At 35.6% G+C, this 22,226-nt stretch overlaps 1 protein-coding gene and 1 long non-coding RNA gene across 9 annotated transcripts; one reads left to right on the top strand and one right to left on the bottom strand.

The window, feature by feature from the left end:
- Positions 1–464: 464 nt before the first annotated feature.
- Positions 465–10,170, top strand: LOC148717517 (uncharacterized). 5 transcript variants are annotated; one of them, XR_015994402.1, is made up of 6 exons: positions 465–612; positions 3,921–5,495; positions 5,714–6,035; positions 6,343–6,424; positions 7,718–7,898; positions 9,219–10,170. It is a non-coding gene; the product is annotated as an uncharacterized LOC148717517 (long non-coding RNA). The 5 variants fall into 5 exon arrangements; XR_015994398.1 differs by lacking the exon at positions 465–612 and having other exon boundaries at positions 3,895–5,495; XR_015994400.1 differs by lacking the exon at positions 465–612 and having other exon boundaries at positions 3,898–5,495; positions 5,828–5,878.
- LOC148717516 (uncharacterized) lies at positions 1,710–19,795 on the bottom strand. Of its 4 annotated transcripts, none has more exons than XM_088742228.1 (16): positions 18,585–19,795; positions 17,864–17,899; positions 17,524–17,580; positions 16,815–16,933; positions 16,353–16,435; positions 15,779–15,861; positions 15,249–15,335; positions 14,615–14,702; positions 14,238–14,313; positions 13,692–13,838; positions 13,459–13,584; positions 13,008–13,043; positions 12,492–12,555; positions 11,969–12,015; positions 4,082–4,124; positions 1,710–3,635 (listed from the first exon to the last, which is right to left on the bottom strand). In XM_088742228.1, the coding sequence occupies exons 1-16, from the start codon at positions 19,225–19,227 to the stop codon at positions 3,391–3,393; spliced, it is 1,980 nt and encodes a 659-aa protein (XP_088598354.1). In that variant the 5' UTR covers positions 19,228–19,795; the 3' UTR covers positions 1,710–3,390. The 4 variants fall into 4 exon arrangements, with proteins under 4 accessions (XP_088598354.1, XP_088598355.1, XP_088598358.1 ...); XM_088742229.1 differs by having other exon boundaries at positions 1,710–3,632; XM_088742232.1 differs by having other exon boundaries at positions 1,710–3,632; positions 11,969–12,000.
- Between the last annotated feature and the right edge of the window lie 2,431 nt (positions 19,796–22,226).

Here is a 22,226-nt window from a genome sequence, read left to right as displayed (position 1 = left end):
GATACTGAGTAAATTTTATCTCGATAATTGTTTCTACTGTTTAAACTAAGAACACAAAAAAATGACTTATTAAAGTGGATATGAAGACTCATTCTCTAGAAGAAATCCTGAATTGATAGTGAAAACTTAAACCTCTAAAGGGTCAGTGTAGCAACAACAAAAAAAAAAGGTTTGGAATCATGTTCAATTGGGTTGTATGACAATTTGAATTTGAGGATCATTCACGGTTTCCGGGAAACGAGCCCAAAAGCACCTGATCAAAAACGACCACGATTCCTCGTTTTGCCAAGCTTCGACATACGAGCCTCGTTTTTCCAATCGAGCCTCGATTTTTCAATCGTGCCTCGATTTTGCAATCGAGCCTCGATTTTGCAATCGTGCCTCGATTTTGCAATCGAGCCTCGATTTTCCAATCGTGCCTCGATTTTCCAATCGAGGCTCGATTTTCTAATCGAGGCTAAATACGGGAGGGAGCCTGGGGCGAGTGAGAGTGGTCATGTTCTAGCAAACTTGTCGTCGCAAACTCAGGACTTTTTTGAAATTTTAAAAAGAACGCGAGAGGGAGAAAGAATATTTTTACACTGCTAAAGAGATGGAAGAAATGGTCCTAAGGTAAGCATTGGTTTCTTCTGGTACATTGTTTTACCGGAGGGTGTTTGTTCCTACTTGCTGCTTCATAGTTTTCGGTTACGTAAGCTCGATAGATTTTCGCGTTCCTATTTTAATTGGTCATTTTTAGCCAAAAAAGGAACATAACTCTTAGGAAATGTTAAAATGGTTTGGACAAAAAAGACTGAGTAGAGGATGAGTAAAACTAACATTCCGGCACCAGAATTCAAGACAGTCACGCGTATGCATAGCTACCAGCTGACATTCATATTAGTGGGAATGGAAAAAAACAAAAGCAAAATTTTCTCATCTTGCAAACAAATGGTAAGAAGAATAATGTTAACTATACTTATGTCCATTTTCCAAGACCATGATAGCTCAGCAGCATTTCATGGAACATGTGAAAGTGTGGTGGGATACTATAATTTTTTTGAAGCTAAATTTGTTATCCAATTTTGTGTTTCATTCATTCTATTCAGATAATTTTGTGAAACACAATCATACTGTGATATTTTTTATAGCAGAGGAATCTATTTAAAATCAAAATTGACTAAATGTTCACAAATGAATGAACGTTGGAGGTTTTTAAAGAAACTGTGGTGCTGTGTCAGTGGGGGTAGATTAATTAAGATGAAATTGTAAACTGGCCACCCTGAAGATTCAAAAAGCTGACGTTTTGAGCATTAACCCTTTGTCAGAGTTAAGGGCCAATACTTGAAACTTCAGCTATTTGACTCTCTACAGTACAGTGGCTAATTTATAATTTCAACTTAGTTGATATAACCAAATTAAATGTTGACTAGTAAGATTAACATGGACTTGACAATTAAGTTAAAAGAAATTAATTCTTATGAATTAATTTGATAGTTCAGAACAAATAAGATTCCTAAAATGTTAAATATTAACTTTGTAATAGATCCACCAAACTAATCAACTGTAAAAGCTATGACACAACTGCAACAGTTCACTTTTAACAAAATAATCAAGTGCTTGTTGAGCTGACCTTAATTTTCATATAGCCTGACCTAGCGCACTTTATTGACTAAAAAAAAAACCTTAATCCTTATCTGCGATCATGACTAAAAAAAAAAAGCAAGACATTTTTGATATTAGTAACTGAATTGAATATTTTAATACCTATTAATTTAATAAATACAAGTTGATTTTACCATAGTAAATAATAAACTTAACATCAAATCTGCCATGTTTGTTGTTTAAGTTGAACCTGCTCTACATGAAATAAAATATCAAAATATCCACGGGTAAATTAAAATAAAGGTGTGACTAACTAGGGACATTTTTTTGGTTTGCATGCTTATGGATCATCTTCAAAATATGAACGAGTTTTAACTTCTTGCCACAATTTTTTATATATACATATATATGTATGTACTGTATAATGTAATTTTAACTTTGCCTACTCTTCAGTGCAAGGCAAGAATTAAGCCAAGGGGTCCCTACTCTAGATATTAAATCACTGTGCTCTCACCCAAGGAAGCCAATTTCACACCTTTCAGTAAAGTAAACATGGTTGTGGTTAAGGTTTATAGTTTCATAGAAGCCTAAATTTTTGCACTCTTTTAGAAGTCTTCTATATTGCATGTGCAACATCAACTATTAAATTCAAATCATAACTAGTTCCAGTATTCGATCTAGTTCATGTTTTTGTTTCATTTATTTGGAATATTCTATTCTGACACTAAATGAAATGGTTGTGGACTCTTACTGATGTAAAAACAGACTAAAAAACAAAGAAACAAACAAAAAGCAAGTTACCTCATATATATTAAGTACTTCCAAAGCAGCTGGCAATAATTAAAGAAAACCAAAAAAAAAAAAAATGTGCTTACTATCCTTAGACGAGGGCACAATATTAAGATGACTAGCATTTCAGATTACGTGGGTATGAGTACAATTTTAGTATGAGCCTACTTAGACATTTTGCATATGTTGATTTACTGATCGTTTGATGCTTCGTTTGTTGTCTTTGTTCTTGTGTTTATGTTTTGTTATGAAACAAGGACAAAAGCTTAGTGTTTTTCAAGCAAAAGAGAATGGCAGTTGAACCTGAAAACATGATTTGAAGTTGAATCAGTTACTTGGGGTCAGAAAGCATGAAATGAAAAATATATTTTGCTGTTTTTTGACATCGTATATTCAAGATTGGTCTGTAATTTTTTAAAATAAGGATTCCACTTTATGATGAATTGTTTACCACAATAAACAACTAAAACCTTGAAAAGCATAAAGACTCTGACATACTGGTGATGGTTTGAATGATGTCAGTTCTTGGAAGTTTGAAGATCATAGTTTGACCCAGACCATTTGTTTTTCAAATGACCCAATATAAAATGTCATGCAATACATATGACCCACTTTGACTAAATTCTAAACTGAACACTTTTAGTTCCTTATAACACCAACCATATTTACATTAGGAACTGAAGTTTTGGGCTCTACACTTGTTGTTTATCATCAAAACAAAGAACATTTTTAACTTGTTGCTTTATAGCAGCCTCTATTGAACAAATTTTGAAGGACTCTAGCCAGCCTCTACCATTTTTGATGACCATGAAAATATGTGAAATGTATGGGAAAGTGAAATTTTATTGCATTGTCCCAAGTTGTGTTTCTGGAAGTCTTTTAAATTACCCTAGGCAGTTTGATTGTGCATTTTTATATTTGGATCTGCTCTACATGAAATAAAATATGAAAACATCCACAGGTAAACAGAAACAAAGGTGTGGCTGACAAGCGTCCTTTTTAAGTCTTTTTAAACTTTTAACATTCTGGGTGATTTTCCAACATTGGCTTTTTTCTTTTTGAGGTTGTTCTCCTGTCCTTCTTTTTCCTTTTCCTTTCATGTTTAACATGTTCGTTCCCCTCTTCATCTTTATGTTCCCTCTTTTTCTCTTCTTCTGTGTGCTCCCTCACTTCCTCTTCTTTCTTTTGCTCCTTTTTCTCTTCTACTTTCTTCTCCTCCTTGTTGATGTCTACACAACTTTCCTCTATTTCTTGTCCTTCTTCTGGGGAAAAAGTTATAATTTTAGACATTGTAGGCTGACCAGTAATTTTCTTTTTCTTGCTGTTGACTCACAATCATATATTTCTCTGATAATTATATTGTCACAGTTTGGAGGGAAATGCTTTATAGATTGCCAGGTTAAGTAGGGGCCTTAGTTAAAAGGGTCAGTAGGAAATCTCCATAATCCATGGTCTCCAGGTCAAGAATATACATTTCCATGTTCTTTCAATATCTTCAAATAGAGTCTAATCATTTTGTTCAACCTTCTGATTAAATTCTTTTGTAGCTCTAATGACATCCTTATGCCATGTTATCCTCTAAAATGCAGTAGGATGCCAGTGGATCAACTATCATCAGAGATGGCCACTTTTACCAACATTAAAATCAGTATCCTTACTGGTTGGTAAAATACTGGTTATTTTACTTATTAGATAATATGCTTCTCACCTGCTTGTGCAAAAATAATTCCAGATGTACCTGGTAGTGGTTCCTGAAACAAGATAAAAAGTAAAGGGAAGTATGCCATCCACAAGAGTCACGTGTAACTTACTTTTAACAACAAGGGACAATGGCAAAAACCAAGATGCCACTGCCTCAATCTCTTACTTTCCTTTATAACCATGACTATTATAACGTAGATATAGTATTATAAAATTAAATAGTCACTAATGAAATGTACATGAACTAATCTAATTACATGACCTCATATTTCAATGGCAAATTAAAATAGGGCATTCAATACCTTTACTAAACACACTTGGAAAATGATGTTACTAACATGATCTCTATTTACTTAGTTATTTAGGTTGATAAGTTGTTTTTAACCCAGGTGGAAATCTTATTAAGATCTTGTAAGATCTTACAAGAATCTTGTAAGATTCTTATTAAGATTAAGATCTTAATAAGATCTTGTTTAACTCTTAAGATCTTAAAAAATCTTGGTAAAAATCTTGTAAGATCTTAAGAGGATCTTACAAGATCTTATCCAAAGAAATCAATATTCAACATTCTAAGATCTTAAAAAATATCTTGTAAGATCTTAAGAGAATCTTACAAGATCTTATCAGAAAAAAAATCAGTATCCAACTTGCTAAGATCTTAAAAGATCTTAATTATAATCTTGTAAGATCTTAAAATAAATCTTACAAGATCTTGTCAAATTTAGTCAATGTGTAGCATTTTAAGATCTTAAAAGATCTTGATAAAATCTTGTAAGATCTTAAAGAAACCTTACAGGATCTTGTCATCAAAAGTCAGTTTGCAGCATTCTATTGATAAAAAAAATGACAAGATCTCAGAAAATTATTAATTAAGGTATCAACAATTACATCTATTAAAAACAATGTTAAGACAATGTTACAAGATCTTGTCAAAAAAGTTAGCTTTTAATGATATTTCATGTAAGTAAATACTAATACTAATAACAACAATCACTTTATTTGAGTCTCAAGGCTATTTATTTGAGCATGAGTGCTCTACTAATTTGGGAGACTACAAATCAACTTAAAGCAGAACAAATCAACTGAAATATTGTTTTTTTTTATGTGAGGGGAAAACCGGAGTACGCGAAGAAATAAAACCTCCTGATTAAAATAGCTTTTTCATACAGATCTAGTGCATTTGAACTTCAATTTTAAAATCGTCAACGCAAATCGACAACGATCGCTTTGAAAACGTACAGTTCAACAAATCACGGTATACGCCGCCATTTTGTTGGGCAGGCAAAACATTGGGAGGCGCGGCTACCAAGCCTCGTACGTTATCTGTAAAAATTTGACTCGTGACTCGGATGCAAGCTACATTTCCTTAATTTTCTTCCTGTCAGATGAATCTCTGGTCTTCAAATTTTCAGAAATTTTAGGTAAGTATATAGCCGAAGTATGTACGAAATTTGAGCTGCCTGAGATCGATCTTTCTTGCGATTTTTTTACTTTTTATGGAGGTGACATATGCAAATCAACCACGTGAAAGAGTGTCAAACATCAAAGAGAAAATGTTCAAGCATGTTTTCTACATTTTTGCTCGTCATATTCCATTTTTTGATTATGTAAGTGTTACTTATACTTTTTTTAATCTCAGGCGCGTTTATGTCGACTGCCAAGCCAAAAACAGCTCGCTGTTGCGTTGGTGGTTGTAACGACGATAGATATCCGACAAAATGATGTTCGATCCGTTTCTTTAAATTTACCACAGCCAAGAATAAACACCAGAAATGGAAAGATGCTATAGTCCCAGGATTAAGCGGTATGATTTTTCACCTGGAAATGGGACTTTTGTCTGTGCGAACCACTTTGTAGATGGACAGCCTACTAGAGAATATCCCAACCCTACACTTTTTTTGTCTGTACTGAAAAACAAGTTCGACAAGACTCCTCAAAAAAGAAGATTACTGGATAAAGAGGCAAGCACATCCGCATCTAATGATTCTTTAGGGGACAATGTTGAAATGGATTTTGGCATTGAGCCTCTGCCAGAGGTTCCCGAAGATAAAGAGATTGAGTTAGAGGTTGTTGAACCAGAGGATGTACATAATGAGCCCTCGCCACAAGTTCCACTTTTTTACCAGTAGTTTGAAGACCTCTGACGTCAAGATAATCTTTTAATGTACCAACAGACAAGTCAAGGAAATCGTCATAAGTCTCCATTCTATTGTTTATTTGTTTTCTCTTTTATTCAAACTAGAATTCTGTTATTGATTTTTTTTTTAGCCCAAGTACGAAATTCAAGGTGCTAGTAGTGTGAGTGATGTTGGTGAGACCTGGAGTTGGAAGCTCCCCCACAGCATCCTTGGTAGGTGTCATGCACTGCAATGGTTGTTTTGATAATGGCATGAGGGCTCAATTTTAGCAATAGCCTGAGAGGCAGTCACCTGAGTTCAGCTTTACATCTACAATAATTAGAGACCTTAAGATCAACATCAACGGAAATATCACCTCAAAATATAACTTTGCACTATTGTAAGTCTTTCGTGGTTATTCCATCTTATTCATGTTGTCTAATGTGGACGAAGTATCTTAAAAATGAATTAGTGCCAGCAGTTTCACAGTAAGAATAGATAATAAAAGATAGGCATTTTTATGGGAACGTTGCCCTTAAAACCTCAAATTTGGTGATTTCATGTCGTTTTTATGCACAGTACCAAAAATATATGAGCAGCACATGCAGCAAGGTTATTTTCAACTTTTAACCAATCATACTACTGTTTGGAGGCATTTTCTTCACCATCACCATTGTAGATCTTAAGGTCCCTATTCATGGTTCGTACGCTTTTGACTTTCTGAAATTCCATGACTTTCCATGACTTTTTCCATGACCTTTTCCTATTTTCCATGACCCAATTGTTCAAATTATTTTTCTCAATATATACTTAAAGTACCATCAATTCGTTTTTTCCTTGCATGTTAACCAAATTGTAGAAAAGAAGAAGATGCTAAGACCAGTTAAATTCATACGTATAACACGGAATCTTTATTTCCGTGCAACAAAATGACACAAGTGCAACAACACGACGTAAACAGATACTTTTTTACTAAACTTTACAGTCCAGAACTATATCTTTTAAATTTCCTAAGATAAACTTTACAGTCCAGAACTATATCTTTTAAAATTTCCTTATAAAACTGTACAGTCCAGAACTATATCTATTAAAATTTCCTAACAAAATCTGTACAATCCTGACTTAATTTCCTTACAAAACCTGTACAGTCCAGAACTATATCTTTTAAAATTTCGTAACAAAAAATGTATAATCCAGACTTAATTTCCCAACAAAACCTGTACAGTCCAGAACTATATCTATTAAAATTTCCTAACAAAATCTATACAATCCAGACTTAATTTCCTAACAAAATCTGTACAATCCAGAACTATATCTTTTAAAATTTCGTAACAAAAACTGTATAATCCAGACTTAATTTCCTAACAAAACCTGTACAGCCCAGAACTATAAAATCTTAATTTCCTTACAATACAGTCATTGTTTCAGTGTTCACAATTGCAGTATGAGGTTTCAGTTTTCATCTACAATATTGAAACTTCTTGGAAATGAGATAGTCACTAATGACACATTTTTTTTTCTTTTAGATGCACAATGAGGTTAAACTTCTTGCCATTCCCTCTGGTGGGGACCTGAAGAAATATGAGTTTAAGGTGTTTTCACAGCTTTTTACAACAGAAGAAATGGCTGCTGGAATTCTTGAGCCAGCAAGAGAAAAAGCAACGGGGAAGGAAGTGCTGGACCCCCACAGGACAAGTCTTTGAAGAAGTAATTAATTTCTTTTTAGTTTCACAACATTGTGTAATCACCTAAGAAAATATATTCTCTTAGCTTGTGTTTAGGATCATTGAAAAGGAGTTCCCTTTACAGAATTTCACATTATTTAAAAAGATAATTAACAATTATTCCACGAGCGTGCATTGGATATGAGATGATAGATAGCCAACAAGGCGCGTAGCGCCGAGTTGGCTATAATCATCTCATATCCAACAAGCGCGAGTGGAATAACTGTTTTATTAAAAACGTTAAATTAAATGAAATTTTATTCAATTTTTAGTTCCCTTTTAATTTTAATCTGACACATACGCTTGCCATATTTGTAGATTATGGTATATTGGCTGATATACCATAATGGCTAAGCCAATAAAAAGTCTTGAATTGCATTATCCAATGATCTAGTTTTTAATAATAACCATTATTAAAAACGGGATCATTGGATAATGCAATTCAAGACTTTTTATTGGCTTAGCCATTATGGTAGGTGAGCCAATATACCATAATCTAATATCTGTACATTGTAACATCCGGTTTCTTCTTACAAAATAAAGTCGAGAAGATTTGTCTAATATCTTGGGGGCATTTTTTTTTTTTAAATAAAACAATTATTCCACTCGTGCTTGTCGGATATGAGATGATTATAGCCAACGAGGCGCGTAGCACCGAGTTGGCTATCTATCATCTCATATCCAATGCGTGCTCGTGGAATAATTGTTAATAGTTAAAGACTAGTTAAATGTAGAATTGAAATGTGAATGTATAATAGCTAACATGGAAAAGCCTAACTTAAATAGGAACATAGTTAATTTTTATACTTGTCTGTGACATTGATATCTTTTTCATCACAGTAAATAGGTTCCAGTGTTACAGTTACCATTCAGGGTTCGTACACTTTTGACCTGTTAAAATTCCATGATTTTCTATAACTTTTTCCATGACCTTTTGAAAGATTCCAAGACTAGAATGCAGTGTGAAAGAATGTTTGCAAACATTCTCACAATGTGTGCTTCTGTTTATTTCTAATGAAATTAAATCTGATTTTTGGACTCATCAGTTAACTTTTCAACTTTGGGTCTTATTGCCTTTCACTCATAGAGAGCATATTGATTTTCCATGACTTTCCATGACCCACACCTAAATTGCATGACTTTCCAGGCCTGGAAAATGAACTTTTGAAATTCCATGACCTGTACGAACCCTGCCATTATTATAAAGATCATATTACATTGAGCATCCTCTTGAACATTAACCTCCTAAATGTTCTCGAATTTTATAAATGAATGAAATTATTTTGCATCTTTATTCATGCAGGAGCCATAACAGAAAAGTTTGGAGAGGTTCCATTCTAGAAGAAGTGGGGCCAGATATGGCAGTCTTTAAACCAGAAGTGTTTAGATTCCAAAAGGAAACTTAAAAGGGATGAGAATGTTACTGAAACCTAAAAAGTCACAACAATAATAAGTAGTATTCTTAGATTTTTAGGTCACTGTGAGTCCAACATTCACATCACTTTTGAGTTTCCAAACTTCTAATTCTAAAAATGTATTGTTAAAGGGAAACTCCACCTTGACTCGAATGAACAATTTAAAATTGTACAAAATAATATTTGCAATTGTTTCAGAAAAAAAAAGAATTTAGAACAACTTATTTTCACTTTTAAATTTCCCAGGTGCCACTATCTTGAATGATTGTGACGTGCCATGGTTGCAGTTATTGTTTTCACAAAAGGGCTTTTGTTTGAAACAAGAGAGCAACTGTTGCCCATCACAGTTATTCAAGATGGTGGCATCCGCGAAATTTAAAAATCAAAACAAGCGTTTTTGAAATTCGTTTATTTTGGGTCCCAATTCTTTCATTGCAAAAAAGTTTGAACAGTTCTGATTGCGAACAATATGTTCTGTAGTTTAAAGTTATTGTCCTGTTTTAGTGGAGGTTCTCTTTAGGTAAAGAGTGGTACATTAGATTTTTTGGAGCCTAACAATAATTTGTTGCAGCTTTTTTTAATTATGCATTTGAATTAGTCTCTTTTAAATAATATTAATCTTACCTTCATACTTTTTAGTAAAACAAGTGGTAAATTTTTTTCCATTAATGAAATTTGGAATACCATTATTATGTTGCAAAGAGGTGCATCGCCCTTTAATTTTACTTGGGAACAATTTAGTAGTGTCCTTGTTTTCTGAGTTTCAAACTTGTATAAATAGTTCATTGCTTTGTAATTAAAATAGGATTTCTGTTTTAATAAAATATTGTTCTAAAGTTTTTTCTGCTCTTTCTATTTTGGTAACATTGTTTTTTAGCAGAAATGAGAAATATTTTGATGAGATCTGAGTAAGATCTAGGTAAGATCTCATATTATCAAGATCTTGTGAGAATCTTGGTAAGGTCTTGTAAGATCTTACAAGAATCTTGGTAAGATCCTCTAAGATCTTACAAGAATCTTAGTAAGATCTGGTAAGATCTTGGTAAGATCTTTGTAAGATCTTGGTAAGATCTTGGTAAGATCTTTGTAAGATCTTGGTAAGATCTTGATAAGATCTTGGTAAGATCTTTGTAAGATCTTGGTAAGATCTTGGTAAGATCTTGGTAAGATCTTAGTAAGATCTTGGTAAGATCTTGGTAAGATCTTGTAAGATCTTGTAAGATCTTGGTAAGATCTTGGTAAGATCTTGTAAGATCTTGGTAAGATCTTGGTAAGATCTTGGTAAGATCTTGGTAAGATCTTGGTAAGATCTTGGAGCATTTTCCTAAGATCTTGTAAGATCTTGTAAGAATCTTGTAAGAATCTTGTAAGAATCTTGTAAGAATCTTGTAAGAATCTTGTAAGAATCTTAATTAAGAAGTAAGATAAGATCTTAGTAAGAATCTTATTAAGAATCTTACTAAGATCTTAATAAGATTTCCACCTGCGTACATTATAGCATGACCCTTATTTAAAACTATAGTGATAATAGATACTGTCAGTTGTTCCACCTTGCTGTTGTTAATATTATTTGGTCAGGTGTTGATGTTAGTGTTATGCAGGAGGAAGCCATGACAGTTCATTTTGTTCAGTTGTATGTATATTGACATATCTTTAATTATTTTGGTTAAAATGAGAACTAGATCACATGAAGATCATTAAAGTAAGTCTGCAAAAAATAATGCTTCTCGCAAAGAACCTTGTCCCAAGGGACCCGTCAGTCTGCCCCAAGTGTTGCGGCTCACGAAGAACCTTGTCCCAAGGGACCTTTAAGTCTGCCCCAAGTGTCGCGGCTCACGAAGAACCTCGTCCCAAGGGAACTTTCAGTCTGCCCCAAGTGTCGCGGCTCACGGAGAACCTCGTCCCAAGGGACCAGTCAGTCTGCCCCAAGTGTCGCGGCTCACGAAGAACCTCGTCCCAAGGGACCTTTCAGTCTGCCCCAAGTGTCGCGGCTCACGAAGAACCTCGTCCCAAGGGACCCGTCAGTCTGCCCCAAGTGTCGCGGCTCACAAAGAACCTCGTCCCAAGGGACCTTTCAGTCTGCCCCAAGTGCCGCGGCTCACGAAGAACCTCGTCCCAAGGGACCCGTCAGTCTGCCCCAAGTGTCGCGGCTCACGAAGAACCTCGTCCCAAGGGACCCGTCAGTCTGCCCCAAGTGTCGCGGCTCACGAAGAACCTCATCCCAAGGGACCCGTCAGTCTGCCCCAAGTGTCGCGGCTCACGAAGAACCTCGTCCCAAGGGACCTTTCAGTCTGCCCCAAGTGTCGCGGCTCACGAAGAACCTCGTCCCAAGGGACCTGTCAGTCTGCCCCAAGTGTCGCGGCTCACGAAGAACCTCGTCCCAAGGGACCTTTCAGTCTGCCCCAAGTGTCGCGGCTCACGAAGAACCTTGTCCCAAGGGACCCGTCAGTCTGCCTAAGTGTCACGGCCCACAAAGAACCTCGTCCCAAGGGACATGCGAGTTTTTTAAGTTTAAGTCAACTTTTTTTGGTCAATGATCTATGGAACATACAATGCAATATGTTATGGTAGGGTTTTCATAATGTAGCATACTACCAATAATTTTACGTGACATTTTAATGTGCACTACTTCCCTTACCTCATTTGTTTTGCTTGTGTTCGAATCTTCATCTGTCAGGAGGAGAACTAGTCTCAGTATGTAAAAATACACAATTTAATATACCTATATTTTACTATAATTGCTCATGCAATACAGGTGATGATGATTTATCCAGTAAATTACAGAATTGTGTGGCGACTCTCATTGTTTATCAGGTAACAAATATGAAATTAATAAGCCCTCAACACATAACTTAACATATGACCAGTGTTGATTTTTGGCATTAAGGCAATTTCTTCTGAAATTTTTTAAAGAAAGATGTTATCTCTGTTTTTAGGAACATCATGTAGTCCTAATGTTTGTCCTTATTTTCTGCTTATTATCACTGAGCAAGGCAGATTACCTGTAATTTTCTTGTTGGGTTGCATTGCCTTTGCTAAGACTGGGTCTGCTTTTCATGCATGTTCAGTATCATTTGAAGGTACTTCATTTTTATTCTTTACATTGTTTTTTTCATTTTTTGGTAATTACTAGTTTAATACATAATATTTGTATTCCTCACCTAGTATTGTGGATGAAGGGTCACCCTCCAACTGCAAATCGGGAATATTTCCTTGGAATGTCACCTGCAGGCAAAATGAGGAAAGCCATCATGTGACCCAGAATTAACATTTCTTATTTCCTTACCCTTAACAATTTCAAAATTTATGCTTAACTCTATGAATAAAACTCAGGTCATAACCCAAACTTTCAACCTGGGTATACAAAATGAATAGTCAAAAAAGATGATTTTGTCTTTTAATAATAATCAAACTGAAAAATTAGGCTGTGTGGAGAAAGAAACGGTTTATACTAAAGACTGGCCATGGTGATAAGAGCTTTCCAGTTTACTTCTTCAATAATACACATTCTTTTTTTCTGTTTTGATCACTTGTGCCATTTTGCTTCATGTCACACACTCATAGGCAGATAATTTGCAGCAAATTGACCAGTCCGAGCATACACTTTACTTAATATGTGGTGTTGTATCATACATTCAAAGATAAGTTGTTACTATGTGTATTCACTTTTTTCTAACCTCTGATCCCAGAAGGGATTTAATCTCTGCCTCATCCTGGATTAAAAAAAAAAAACAAGTTAACAGAATCAAAGATAAGGTTTAATACATAAATTCCACAGTATTTACCAGGGTAGCTGTTTGAACACTTTACAACTGTGACTTTCAAACCCCATGCAGGCACATTGGTGAATATGCAAGCAAAAATCCCCTCAAAATTCATACTTGTATTATGTATCTCATAATGATTAATTTTGTGTGCTAAGAAATACCAGGAGATAGCATATCATTTGCCATATTTTTTCCACCACCTCTAAAAATCAGGATTAAAAGGGTATTTTGAACAAATTTGAATTCACCAAACGCATTCCATTTGCCTTCTTGAAATAACACAAGTATATTTTAGACTCCAACTCCAGATTTCTAGTACTGTAGTTGTTATTTGTTTTATGCAATATTATTATTTACTTACTCTCTCATGAATATGAAGCACCTCTGGTCTCTCCAAGAGGTCTCCATGTTTTACCACTTCCCTACCTCTTTGGATAGAGAAGTGTAATGGGAGAGCATTGTTGGAGCCTGCCCAGTCATATACTTCCTATATCATTTAAACAGGAAAAACATAATTTTAACCAAAGTTTAACTACATAATTTTACCAAAGTGCTATTTAAAGTTTAATAATTTGTATCATTGTTTATATGTACCTTGAAGAAGGCACCTTTGATGAACTGGCGCTCTTCCTTGCCGTTTGAGTGGCGGAGGATGATTTTCACTTTCTCTTTTTTTCCTTCCCGACTGACATCTGTAACTCTGGCTTGTCGGGCTTTCCTTATCTTGCTTGATTCTTTAATCTTACAGAATAAATACATGACAACCTCAGTAATATTTCATTGATAATGTAGAAAAAAGATCTTGAAATTTCTGCTGCTAAGTCTTAAAAGAGAAAGTGGTAATTATAGCATTTTTTTGGTAACAAGTATTATTTATGCTGAATCACTTCATTTCACTCATTTCCTTTCCTGTTTGGGGATATGTCTCTGAAACTTGGGCCATACTTTGATGGCTGGTGCTTGTTTTGGCTCCTGAAGTCTTAAAGGAAGCCTTCTAAAAATAATCCTCATTTTATTGCCTGACTTTCTCCTAATGTGTTCTTTATTTTAGTTTAATTGCAACAGGTAATCATGCCATGATTGACATAATTGATATTGGCATTATTTGTGCAATATAAGTATTTGGGAAAAGCTATTTACCTTGTCATGCTCTATTTCCTTTTGCAATGCACTCTCCTGCTCCCTCTTAAGTGAACGATCCTGCTCTAACCTCTCCCTATTGGAAACAATGAATAACTTATGGTGAATCTCACCAGCATTCACTTGATTTGTTGCATCTGTCTGGATAATCAAAACATATTAACCACATAATTTGCATACTAGGTTTTTTTAATGTTTGTTAATTGTGAAAAAGACATTGTTTGACACAGCTTAGTATCTGATGTATGAATAACACATCAGACTTGAGCTATATGAGTTTATGAAAATTTTCTGTAAGATCATAAGGTTGTCAATGGGTAACAAGCTGGAAATAATTATTTCTACCTTTATCTTATCGAGTATTAAAGACCTCTTACCATTCCCTTGTGAATGCATCCACAGCATCTGCTGCCCTTTTTACTGCATCCACCACATCTTCCTTTGTTGCTAATTTTAGGTTGTCTCCTTGTTATAAGAATCCAAAATAAAACAATTTTGTTTCCAGCCATCTTTAAGTCAAATCAGATCAATATTAACCTATGATGTTCAATTTTTAAAAAGGGGCCAAAAAGACATATTAAAACAATTTACCAAAAATTGGCAAAATTTATGCATGTCAAACTGGTATGTAGGTAGTATACTGGTGCCTGATGATGGCTTGGGATATTGTACATGACTGCAAGTCAACCTTAAAATTAAAGAGTACATTATCTTTAAATTAATATAAGACTTAAGGTAAGGGAAGCGCTTTTAAAGCAATGGGAGTTTTTCCTCGAACTTCCTAGTGTTTATTGTTTGTTTTGACTTGTGCCCACACATAGTGATGACATTAAAATTGAATGAATACAGACTAACTTGCAGGCATGGGATCCTTTTCAAACATTCCAAACTGAACGTTATTTGCCAAGAAAAGCTTATTACTATTATCAATACAAAATTCCCTTCATTAACATTTACCAACCTTTTCAACAAATTGTATTTTGAGGCTATTTACATTCTTAAAATGCTCACCACAAAAACGCTCTATGAGGATAGGCTGAGAAGTTGTGGGTGCCATTATGAGTAAATCGGACCCTGCACTTCCAAATTTTCTTTTCACTGTCATAAAAAATAACATAAAATGGTAAGAAGAGTTTGAGAACATTGACAATTATGGGCATTATTGCATCTATTATTGGTGCGTAGAGGTTGTTATGGGGCACTAAATATAGCATAAGGAAACACAACATAGACTAGAAGATAACAGGATATTTTGATATGCTCAGTACTACAGAAAGTAAAACACCCTATTATAAGTACATCCTGGAAGGGAACAGGAGATGTCAACATCCCTTAATAATGAAGAAACATATCTATGCACACACTCTTTACAGTACACAATATCAGTACTTCAGATGTATCCATTTTTAAATATTAGTAAAGTGTGAGAATTACATTACAATCTTGATGTTTAGCCATTAAGACATAGGAAACTTTTTTAACTTTGACCTTTTTGTCTCGTATCTCAGTAAACATCCAAAACACGGATAGTAATTCAATACCTTCTCTCCCAGATCTCGATTTTTCTTTAGTTATCCAAAAGTATAACTTTCCATGATTGATTCCATGTAGAATATTCAGAATCCTGATGATTTAAGAGAGAGATAAACATATTTGATTACTAAGTAAAATTAATTACTACTTAATGTAAAATATAGCATGCATGCATCATACAGTGGATATTAAGAATCTTGAATACCCTTTGTGATGTTTGTGAGTGATGTTTGTGTGTGATGTCTGTATTTCAAATTATAATGTAATTTATGTTTGAAAACACAGAAACCAGTCAGTTGGAGTAACCTTCTATGTACAAAAAAATTGTCACGTGGGTACACATTGCACCAGGTAAGCATGGTCACTTTTGATGTCTCCATGTGTTTTTAAGTGATATACACAGAAAAGTTTAAAGGCACGGTTCATGCATATGTCTCTCAATAAGAAAAACTAACTATTATGAACTATGATTTTAACCTACTTATTTTGTCACTGTGACTTAGTGTAATCAGAAGCTGTTTCTGCGGAGTGCAGCCTGCTTTTAGAGATAAAAATAACCTTTTATTAACTATTGATAGTCACCTTATCACATCAGGTATGTTGTCACCTTCTTGTAGGATCACTGTAACCATGCTTCTCTGGTCAGACCTGGCCTGGTGACACATCTAGATACACAAATTTATAAATTAAAGTAGAGTTACATTTAATGTTATTTCTTTTGGTGTTATGATGCAACACAGTGCATTGTTGCAATGCATGCATCAGGACTATATGTCACCTAGAGAAATTAAAGTTGACAGACAGTAACTGTAGTATACTTTTCCAAATGGGTCTGTTCCTCAGCAAATGAAATTGACATATGACAAATGTGGCTTCACAAAAGTTTACAGGCTATTTTTATTTCAAATGTGACTGCTAATATATTTTACTTCTCATTAACTCAACACATTGACACCTAGGCATGCTAACTGTATTTATTTACAACAGTTTCCTTGAAAATTGCAAGCCATCCGGGCAAACATAACATCGCTATTTAACACAAACCTCCTCATATGTCAAGTTCAAAAAGATTGGTAGGAGAATATCCTCATGGGCTGATGCTACCTCCATCAGCACTTGTTCACAGTAAAGCACATCCCATGGTCTGTCCACACACCATTGCACTGCAAAATTATTATATTGTGGTCTACAAATAGTAGTGGTATTCAATCGAACTGTCATCCTTTGAGGACATCTGTGTCAAAATCTTCTAAGGGTTGGGTTTTTTTCAAACTCTTCTTCCATTTTCCTTCTTGAAATAACAAGTATATTTTAGACTCCAATTCCAGATTTCTAGCACTTTTGTTATTTGTTTTATGCAATATTATTATATACAAATAGTAATGGTGTTCAATTGAACTGTCACCATGAAGGACCTGTGCCAAAATCTTCTAAGGGTTGTTGTTGTTTTTTTTTGTTTTGTTTCCATTCCCCAACTCTTGCTGTAGTTTGAAATATGAATCAGACAGCTACATAGGGTATAAGCAAGGTTAAGCTTTCTATTTTAGGTTCAAATGCTACTTTTGGCATGAATATTGTTTTGTAACTGGTGGAAATTTATCTAATGTCATCATCCAGGGAGAGCCCTGCATGTAATTGCATTAAATTATTGACAATAATTCCAACATACCTTGATTATTCAGATCCAGAACTCCTAAGGAACTCATAAATTATTGAAAATATTATTAAATTATTGACAATATTTCCAACATACCTCGAGTATTCAGATCCAGAACTCCTAAGGAACTCATATCCTCTTCTACAACCCCAGCTTAAATGTAATGGCACAAAATTGAATGAATTTCAAGAACATTACTTATTGTGCATTACTTCATGCTACAAAACTGCACGAGTCAGTCAGTCTATCTGTCTATATCACACTGTACTCTACCATAATACTGTAGATTATCCTATTCTTCATCAACAGGAGACCCAATTGTTCATCTCTCTTGTTTTTCAATTAAATTATTGAGTAAATAAAATTCTGTTCAAGCTAATCCCACTTTGGCTTTTTTAAGTGTATCTGTTTTTTAATCCATTTTATAGAAACATACCTGTTTCCCACTGTTCTGTGCCAGTTAAATGACATGCTATAATAAATGTAAAAAAATATATGGTGTAAAAATTTCCTCCTTTTTGATTTAATTTCTTGATCAGTCCCACATAAATATTGTTGATTTACATCATACCTAATGTGTAAATCTGACTTGGCTTACTTTTTTAGGGCACTTTCTCAGTGTTAAGACTTAAAACACTGGCTTTTAATAGTGCTCTGTAAATTTGCCTTATAAATGGTATTACATGATACAATTTGAAATCATCTATGTAAACTATCTGCAGTTTTAAACTTGATTTCTAGTGTAATGTGCATGCTTTTTTCAGAAAATATCCTTACCCACCCCGGAGATAACTATTAGATATTCCAATCTGGATTGGGTTTTTGGTCTGCAATAGCCAAAGATCATGATTTTGGTGGGGTGGGGGGGGGGGGGTTATAGAGGAAAAATAAAAAAAAAACAGCATTTTGATGCTCTTTAATCAACATTTACTGGGTTACTAGCTAAATAGCTCCTGTCAAGGTCACTGGTATCCATGTCATCAAAAGCAGAAACACCATTTGTTCAAAAAACAACACAACACAGTTTTGAATTGTGTCACATCATAATCATATACGGGCAGATGGGTCACCTGCTTCCAGTCAAGATGCAAATGGAAGATTGAATAAAAAACATTAACTAAGTTTATAACTAGTGTGCAAATCAATCAAACACTTACATTCACTTGTAGGCAATGTCAAGTCCACTTGATTAACAACACCACTTGCCACCCTTGCTTCATCACTGGAAGTCCCTGGCTGGATGACTGAGTTTGTCACACTTGTTTGAGATGAGCTGGGATTTGGGTGAGTGGTTGATTGTTGAGAAAGCGAGGAAGGGTTGGAATTGAGCTGAGCAGAGGAAAGGGAGGTTTGGGATTGGTTTGTGGAGGGTGGGTTAGAATTAGGCTGAGCTAGGAAAATGGAGGGCTGGAATTGGTTGGTGGATGGTGGGTCTGAATTGGGCTGCCCAGGGTGATGGGAGGGATGGGATTGGTTTGTGGAGGGTGGGTTGGAATTGGGCTGAACAGAGGGAAGGGAGGGTTGTTGGTTTGTAGAGGGTGGGTTGGAACTGGGCTGAGCAGAGGGAAGGGAGGGTGGTTGTTGGTTTGTAGAGAGTGGGTTGGAACTGGGCTGAGCAGAGGGAAGGGAGGGTTGTTGTTGGTTTGTAGAGGCTGGGTTGGAACTGGGCTGAGCAGAGGGGAGGGAGGGTTGTGGTTGGTTTGTAGAGGGTAGGTTGGGATCGGGCTGAGCAGAAGGAAGGAAGGCTTGTGATTGGTTTGTGGAAGAATGGAGGGAGGCAGCATTGGAAGTGGGATTCATTTGAAGAGAGAGAGAAGGATGGTTGGGATTGGTAACTCCTGGTGTTGGTATGGACTCAGGGTTAGGGTTAGATCCTGAGATGAAAAATAAAACAAAGAATTTAAATCAACCATTTGAATTACCATTAAAATAGTGGAAAGATGCGAGCATTACTAGTTTTTTATTGATAAATCTATGACAAACAAATATTGAAAATTTTTATGAGGCAAAGATCCTTATTGCCAGTCGGCCAATCAGTGGTAATAAACATTAAAAGGGTAAATATTGAAAAATTAGAATTTATATATCAAAGTTTTTATTTCTCAGCAGATTAATTGGGTTATGTTGTTGCTTTTGTCTTTCAAAGACCACTGGTGATTTTCTTTTTAATTGCAGCGAAAATGTATTTCCACTTCAAGGAGGCTGTTATTTCCAGAACGCTGTTATTGCAATTCTAACAGGCATTTGTGGGTACTGCAGCCATATATTTTACTCCACTACAGTTATATTCATGTCAACATGCAAATTTGCTAAAGACCAGCCTTTGCAGCACAGTTATCTTGTGGCTTTGCCAAAATTGGCTTTTACTATCTTTACTTATGGGTCATATGACACAGATGTGTATGCACTCAATGCGATCTTTTGGTGCTGACTGCAATGACACAAACCCTTGATTGATTATTAAAGTTTACACTAACCTCCATTTCTCGGGTGTTGCAAAACCATGTATATGCGCCTGGAATTGGAACTCCCCTTGCCATAAATTCTAAATATTTCCTTGGCGTCTGGTATGCCTCTGTAAACTTTTTCCATTTTGCTCCCACGGCTCGTAGACTTGTTTAGACGAATTCTATGGAAAGGAAAGTTCAACATCGACACTACGTACAGTTTACAGTGGCTATATGAAATAACATTTCAATTCACTAAATAGTAAATAAAGTATGGGGCAAATCTAAATAGAGATGATCAATGATAAGTTTCTAGACTTGTTTGGCGTGTATTATTCCAGTCCATATTCCCCTCTACTCCTTTACCCACTCCCCCTGCCTCAATGATTAGCCTCCTGTCAATCTGGAAATTCTAGTAGAGATTCCTGCTTTCCTTAATTAAATAATTTTACCAATTGCCTGTTTTCACTGTGTAACCATTGCACAGGTAAAGTCAAGAATAGAAGAGATAAAAAAAGTTAAATATCGAAACAGTCTCGGTAAGATTCAGATCTGTGCGTAGTTTAGGGCGATAAGTATTCTGATCAAACTGAAAATCCGTTTAAAATGTAAGTCTTCGAGTAACGACTGATAATTCCTTTCTTTTTTAATTTTGATGACGTTGCGTGAAATGACTCTAAATGGGGTGGATCAGGATAACTTTCGGCCCAACCTTACACGTGTTTTAAAAGGTGCTGTTTTTATATATTACGTGCACATTTAACTCCATTGCAGGCCTTACATTCGTAGCAAGTTCACTGCTCATACTTTGGTTTTAATGAATGATCCGAAGCAAATAGCTAAAGTATAAGTGGTAAATTTTGAATCCTTTGTCGCGTGGCTAAAATTTGAATTGTTTTGCTCTACCTGGGTTTTACGTGACCACACACTTCTCAGTTTACATTCACTATTCAATGCAAACAACCTGCATGCGGGATAAAGTGCTTTGGTACTTAACCTACCTATCCAAGTCAACAGCCGCAAGTCCAGCAAAATTTTCCTTGACCAGCTCTTTTATCTGTGCACTCGAATAGTTGCCTCCAATTTTAATGTCTTTCACTCTACCCTCGCGATTCAGCAGTACCCACGGATTTCCACGCGGTGTACACTTCGCCTTTCCCTTCAGCCATACGAACACTTTACTCGTTGACTTTGCTATCGGCTGAAGTGACCTGCAATCGCTTCCAGAGCTGGAATCGCCTGAATCTCCCATGTTCGAATATCCTTGGTCGATTCAGTCAAGTGATTTATTGATGGAATCCAAACGAACAGGCCCTTTTTTGTTCTGCCTTAAAAGCACGAGTCCGGCACGTGAGTAAGAAAACCGAAACCAATCAACTTCATTGTTGGGGGGGCCCAGTGGAGTAATATACCAAAAGACTATTTCCGCTATCACACATCACTTTTGGGTAAAGTAAAGGTTTTGAGCCTTCCCGAACCACTCAAGAAGTGGCGTTAGTTAGGGGTTTAAGTCTATTCGCACAGCTCTTTATTCCTTACATTTCGATTACGCAAAAGAAGAAAAAACCGCTGGCAGTGGTTTGGAAAAGGAAGAAGGTGGAAAAATCAACCAGCCATCGCTCAATAAAATGAATAAGAAAACTGATACCAATCAACTTCATTGTCGGAAGGGAGGGGGGCCCCAGTGGGATGTTATACTAAAACACTATTTCCGCTATCACATCACTATTGTATATAGTAAAAGTTATGAGCGATAAAAATACTCGAAACTTTTCCAAACCACTCTAGAAGTTGCGTTAGTTAGGGGTTTAAGTGTGTTCCCGGAGTGCGCAACAAAAAGAAACCGCAGGGGTTTTGAAAAAGAAGACAGTTGGGACATGGGCGTCCAAAGTAGTAAAGCTCACGTCTAGAGGAGAAATGTATTATTATTTCATGGAAACGTCACCCGTTGTGTGACCCGGTGTTAATTTATTCGAGGAACCGTTGAGAATTTGAATGCGTCATAAGGAATGGGGAACGAAATATGGTCGATTTACAACACTAAGTATTCCGAAATACGAACATGTTAAACATAAGAATGACAAAACTTAGTCACTCCTAGTATGTCCGACGTGGTTTTTGGTGATTTCTGCAGTTTTTGCCTTGCTTTGCAAAGTCGTTTTAAAACAGGTAGAACAGTAATAGCATAGCCATCGTCTTCCCACCCCTTGAGTAGTACTCAAAGTGCTGATAAAATACTAGGCTAAGGACCAGTCAATGAGACAGGCGTTACAAAAAAATATGAAAATTAAAAAATTAATCACACACTCGCGATTCAGGAGCTAGCCTGCTATCACAACAAATTTCAAGGAG

This window comes from Stylophora pistillata, chromosome 13, assembly GCF_964205215.1.
Source record: "Stylophora pistillata chromosome 13, jaStyPist1.2, whole genome shotgun sequence".
Lineage (NCBI taxonomy): Eukaryota > Metazoa > Cnidaria > Anthozoa > Scleractinia > Pocilloporidae > Stylophora > Stylophora pistillata.
The sequence above is the reverse complement of the archived record's forward strand: the minus strand, read 5'-3'. Positions and strand labels throughout refer to the sequence as shown.

What these genes read in the sequence shown, in the direction of transcription:
- LOC148717516 (XM_088742228.1), bottom strand. Translation starts at nt 19,227, where the DNA reads ATGAATCCCACTTCCAATGCTGCCTCCCTCCATTCTTCCACAAACCAA. An exon ending in ATCGAGATCTGGGAGAGAAG is followed by an intron (nt 15,336 to 15,778) that starts GTATTGAATTAC and finishes TTTTTATGACAG; the next exon opens with TGAAAAGAAAATTTGGAAGT. An exon ending in CCTCATAGAGCGTTTTTGTG is followed by an intron (nt 14,703 to 15,248) that starts GTGAGCATTTTA and finishes TCTTATAACAAG; the next exon opens with GAGACAACCTAAAATTAGCA.